Source organism: Plecotus auritus (genome assembly GCF_963455305.1).
Source record: "Plecotus auritus genome assembly, chromosome: 10".
NCBI classification, from domain to species: Eukaryota; Metazoa; Chordata; class Mammalia; order Chiroptera; family Vespertilionidae; genus Plecotus; species Plecotus auritus.
This window is the reverse complement of record NC_137785.1, coordinates 30,998,912-31,004,911: the sequence shown is the minus strand read 5'-3', so window position 1 is coordinate 31,004,911 and position 6,000 is coordinate 30,998,912. Positions and strand designations below refer to the sequence as shown.

The 6,000-nt window shown below is 45.7% G+C and overlaps 1 protein-coding gene across 1 annotated transcript; it reads right to left on the bottom strand.

Moving 5' to 3' along the window:
- Nucleotides 1–288: 288 nt before the first annotated feature.
- PMIS2 (PMIS2 transmembrane protein) lies at nt 289–856 on the bottom strand (the record flags this gene model as incomplete). The annotated part of the gene is given in 3 exon segments (XM_080645202.1): nt 289–435; nt 437–448; nt 593–856. Coding segments are annotated over 3 exon segments (423 nt in total).
- Nucleotides 857–6,000: the final 5,144 nt, after the last annotated feature.

The following is a 6,000-nucleotide window of genomic DNA, read 5'->3' as shown; positions in this document are numbered from 1 at the left end:
TTTTTTTTTTTCTGAAAGAGCAGCCTAGTATCAAGGAGCTAAGAGCATAAAGGGCATAAAAGTGAGGACCCCCAAGATGAATGAAGTCAGCTCTGGAGGCCACGCGGACGTAGTAGTATGGTTTTCCTGAGCTAGTGGATTGCTTGGATGTTGACTTCCTTGGCTGGTGGCTTTGCAGTTTAGGGATGTCTCAGTTGTTGATTTCTTGCATGGTGGCTGATTTGGCTTGGTAGTGTCTTGGTGGCAGGTCCTGTTGGGGGTGGACCCGTAGGACACTGGGCCTGGTCTTCATACAAACAGAGTATAGTAATAAAGGAGGCCTAAACCGATGAGTATGGCAAATACATCCAGCCAACCAGTTCGGCCTGAGTTGATGTAAGCTTCTTCCCAATTGCTTTCCTCGTTAGCCTTCGTGGTCTGTAGGGATGGGAGCTTTAGATGTGGGTTTCTGAATTCAGCTTTGTGATACCATTGGGAAATGGCTGGAGACCTGCTGCCATTGAGGGAAAACCCCAACCCAGGTCCCAGGAAGGAAGCATATGTAAGGGGCAGTTAGAGGACAGGATGGGTCATAGCTTAGGCATTATTTTACCTTGTAACTGAAGTATATAGCTAGAAATCCCAGGGGAAAGAAACAAATTGTGGCCAAGATGGTCAGACATAGGTAATTCGGGGCATAAAATGCTACTTCTTCATCTGTTTGTGTAGGCTCTGGCAGTTTTTGATCCTCCCCAGGTGGGACATTTGCGGCGCCTGGGGCGCCTGCGGCGGCTGGGGCGCCTGGGGCGCCTGCGGTGGCTGGGGCATCTGGGGCGGCTGGGGCATCTGGGGCATCACCCGGTTTCCGAGAGTGCATGATCTTTCCACCCAAAGACAGACCCCAAATGTCTTGAAATCAGAGAGCCACACCCCCTAGGGCTCCCCCTGCCCTAGCCAGAATCCCAAGACCCAAACCGTCACAATCCAGTTCTTCACAATGGCAGAAACCAGCACCTAAATCCTGATTGGCTGTCTCTATATGGGGGTGTGGTCTTGGGGTTCTAAGCTCCTCCCAGACTCAGAGGATAAATCCAGGCTCCACCTTCTAATCTAGCCGAACATTGACTCCACCCATAGGAATTGGTTGGAAGTCATAGGCTGGGTCCTGCCTCCTTCGCCTTGAGACCCCTACTGCAGTTAGGGCTGGAAGCTAGCTCCCAGAGCAGCATGAGAGAGGCAGTAAACAAGCCCAATAAGAAAACTAGATTTACAAACAGAAGGAAAATGAATTTTGCCAGTAGTTTATAAAATACTACATTAAAAGTATTCTTTAGTCTGTACTGCCAGAAAGAACAGAGAAAGGTAAAAAAGGGGAAGGTCTTTCTTAAAGTAGAATGTCATCTAATAAATGTGGATGGAATGGTGCATATGGGCGCCGCATGTGGTAGGCAGAATTCTAAGACAGCCCTAAGATTTCTGCTCCCTGGTATACACACCTTATCCCAGTTATTCTAATTTAAGTACTAATTTATGTGTTGCTGTGAAGGGATTTTGCAGATATAGGTGTTAGGGGCAGAAATAGAATATTGGAAACTACTTATTAGTTATAAGAAATAAAATAAGAAATATTAATCATGCTCTGTTAACTGTGATTGTTTTGTACTGATTAAGGAATGCCTCCCATTCTAACCTGTCTGGGAGTTGTATGTCCCCAGGACCTGGGAGTCAACCTTGGACCTGGGAGTCCACCTTGGAATGTGGTCCATCCCCATATCATGGAAAGATTAACAACCTTATTGCCCAAACAATGGAGCTCCCCCCACCCCAGAGCCCACCTTGCCTACTTCCCCAGGCCTGTGATTCCTGCTTCCCCATGTAATCTTTGTTCTACCCAGTATAAGCAGCTGGCTTATGGGGGCTGCAGAGCAGATTTTTGTGGATGACCTGGTCTCCCATACTGCGGCAGTATTGGAATAAGTGCTCATGTATGATTCAACCCTGTCTCTGCTTAATTGGCTCACGTAGTGATAGGCAGCCTGGATCCATTGTTTGTCCCGTTTCATAGGTAAGGTTTGTGAGAATTGTGAGAATAAACAACTAATCTGTCAAAAGAAGGGAGTTTTAAGCAGCCGCCTTGTTTACTCACATGACTTGGCAGCCGCCATTTTGAAACAGCAAAGGTCAACCCCTCCCTGTCCTGGAATTAGCCAATCATGCAAGAATGTGAGCCTAAGCTTTGACCAATCAGGAGTGAGGGACAGATGGTGTTCGTCAGGGATAAAACCCAAGCAGACTGTTGGGTGTGTGTGCTGCCAGACCTTGTGTTGGCTGCACACCCTCCTGCAGGAGTAAAGATGTTTACATCGCTGTCTGGCTCCTGAGTGTCCTTTGTGTTCTACCAGGACCCCTGGATTGGGAGCTCGCCTTATTTCTAATAGGTTCTCAATCAGTTAATTTTAAGAATGGGAGAATATCCCTGTAGGCTATTGGGTCTAACCTAACCAGGGGTGTTCTTAAAAGGGACTTGGTCTCATTGGCAAAAAAGATTTAAAGCATGAGACAGATTGCAGGCAAAGGAAATTTCCCATCACTACCTTGAAGATGAATGGGACTGTGTGGCAAGGAATGTACACAGCCTCTAGCTGAGAGTGGCTCCCAGCAGGGCAATGGGGATGTTAGTTTTACAACAATAAAGATCTGAATCTTGCCATAACTGGATTTGTTTGGAAGATTATCCTAACTCCAAATGAGAATGCATGCTGGCCAACCCCTTGATTTTACCTTTGTGAGATCCTGAACAGATAACCCAGCCACTCTGACCTACAGAACTGTGAGTTAATAACTAAGTTTGTTGACATTTGTTATGCATCGTTAGAAAGCTAACAAACATTTCAAACACCGTAGTAATTATTGACTCAGGTAAAAATCATCAATGGATGCTGATACCTCTGGACTTTAGTTGACAGGTTCCTAAATTGGAGGTTTTGCAGGAATGGAGGGTGTGAGGGCCAAATTTGAAGGAAGTTTTAGTTGGGTAGCAGGTGACACAAAGAAGTCCACAAATATAAACTATGACATGGTTTGTCAAAGATACAACTATATTTAAGCACAAAGACCTTTTACACCCAGCCCCCAACCCCACCCCTTTGACAGCTATCAGTCTGTTCTCTGCATCTATGAGTCTGTATTATTTTGTTTGTTAGTTTATTTTGTTCATTACATGCCACATATGAGTGAAATCATATGGTATTTGTCTTTCTCTGACTGGCTTATTTCACTTAGCATAATAATCTCCAGGTCCATCCATGCTGTCGCAAAGGGTAAGATATCCTTCTTCTTTTTTTTCTTTTTCGGTTAGTACAGTGGTCGGCAAACTCATTAGTCAACAGAGCCAAATGTCAACAGTACAACGATTGAAATTTCTTTTGAGAGCCAAATTTTTTAAACTTAAACTTCTTCTAATGCCACTTCTTCAAAATAGACTCGCCCAGGCCGTGGTATTTTGTGGAAGAAACACACTCAAGGGGCCAAAGAGCCGCATGTGGCTCGCGAGCCGCAGTTCGCTGACCACTGCGTTAGTATTTTATTGTGTAAATGTTCCACAGCCTTTTAACCCACTCATTTACTGATGGGCACTTGGGCTGCTTTCAAATCTTGGCTATTGTAAATAATCCTGCAATGAACATAGGGGTGCATACACTGAGTGGCCACATTATTATGATCTCTGAACGCATAATAATCTGGCCACTCAGTGTGTGTGTGTGTGTGTGTGTGTGTGTGTGTGTGTGTGTGTATATATATATATATATATATATATATATATATGTATTAGAGGCCTGGTGCATGAATTTGTGCATGGGTGGGGTCCGGCCAGCCTGGCTAGGGGAAGGGGACGTGGGCAGTTGGCCGGCCTGCCTGCTGGTCGAACTCCTGGTCGAGGGGACAATTTGCATATTAGCCTTTTATTATATAGGATATACATTGAGTGGCCAGATTATTATGTGTTCAGAGATCATAATAATCTGGCCACTCAGTGTATATTTTTCAAATTAGTGTTTTGGGTTTCTTCAGGTAAATTCCCAGAAGCTGAATCGGTGGGCCATATGGCAATTGATTTTGAATTTTTTGAAGTAACTCCACACTACTTTCACAGTGGCTGCGCCAATGTGCATCCCCATCAACAGTGCATGAGGGCTTCCTTTACTGCATATTCTCGTGAATATCTTTGTTGATTTATTGATAATAGCCATTTTGACAGACATGAAGTGATACCTCATTGTGATCTTGACCATATCAATGTCATAGAGCTTCTTCCCAGCCGGTTTGATCTGGTGCTTGTTGGCCTTGACATCCACAATGAAGTCTTTTATCTTCTTCATGGCTGACTCAGCAGTCAGGGGGAATTTGATGATGGCATAGTGGTCAAGCTTGTTTCTCCTGAGTGTGCTCTTCCAAGGATATTTAGGCTGCCTTCAGAGCCTTAGTGTCTTTGGGTGTTGGAAGGTGGGTGATGTGTGGATCTTCTTTTTGTGTGGCTGTGGATGCTTTTCAACACTGCTTTCTTTGCTTTCAAAACCTTTGCTTTGGCTTCAGCTTTGGGAGGGGCAGGGTCTTCCTTCCTAGCTTTCGACGCCACCTTTGTAAAAAAGCCACCCTATGTCTTTTGATGTAAATCCATTTACATTTAAGGTTATTATTGACTAATGGCCCGGTGCATGAAATTCATGCACATTAAAAGGGAATTAATTAGAGGACATATTTTAATATTGCTATTTGCCCTTTCTCTATAATAGAAGTGTCTGGCTGGGCCCACCCCCATTGGGTGACACCAAGACCAAGCCGGCCCCACCCCCATCAAGCCCTGCTGGGTGGGGGATGCAGCCTCATGTCCCGGCACCGGGGTGGGGTGCGTAGCCTCAGGGGGTGTGGCCTCAGGTCCCCCAGACCCAGCCTGGTGCCATGCAGCCTCAGGTTCCTGTTGATCAGTCATTATCGCATCATGGCGTGACAACCATTTGCATATTAGCCTTTTATTATTATGACTAGAGGCCTGGTGCATGAAAATTCATGCACTGGAGCGGGGGTCCCTCAGCCCAGCCTGCACCCTCTCACAGTCCAGGAGCTTTCAGGGGTGGGAGGCAATCAGGGGAAGGGGATGTCCCATCACACCTCTGCTGTTGCCACTGCTGGCAGCACAAGCCTTGGCTGGCCCTGGTTACCTGAGCCTCGGGTAGCCCTGGGTGGCTGGGCAGCTGCCATTCGAGGCTTGCCTGCACCTTGGGCCAGCCCTGAGTGGCTGAGGGGACTGGGAGTCGCCATCTTGTGGCTGTGGGTGCTGCCATCTTTGAGGGCGTGGCAGTCAATTAGCATATTCCCTCCTTATTGGCTGTAGGCGCTGCCATCTTTTTTTCTTTAATTTCCTTATTAAGGTATTACATGTGTCTTTATTCCCTCATTACCCTCCCACCCCCCCCCCCATTCATGCCCTTACCCCCCTGTTGTCTGTGTCCATTGATTAGGCTTATATGCATGCATACAAGTCCTTTGGTTGATCTCTCTCCCTTACCCCCACCCTCCCCTACCTTCCCTGAGGTTTGACATTCTGATCGTTGTTTCTCTGTCTCTGGATCTGTTTTTGTTCATCAGTTTATGTTGTTCATTATTTTCCATGAATGAGTGAGATCATGTGATATTTATCTTTCTCTGCCTGGCTTATTTCACTTAGCATAATGCTCTCCATCTCCATCCATGTTGTTGCAAATGGTAAGAACTTCTTTTTTACCGCAGCGTATTATTCCATTGTGTAGATGTACTACAGTTTTTTAATTCACTCATCTGCTGATGGGCACTTAGGCTGTTTCCAAATCTTAGCTATGGTGAATTGTGCTGCTATGAACATAGGGGTGCATATATCCTTTCTGATTCGTGTTTCTAGTTTCTTGGGCTATATTCCTAGAAGTGGGATCACTGGGTCAAATGGGAGTTCCATTTTTAGTTTTTTGAGGAAACTCCATACTGTTC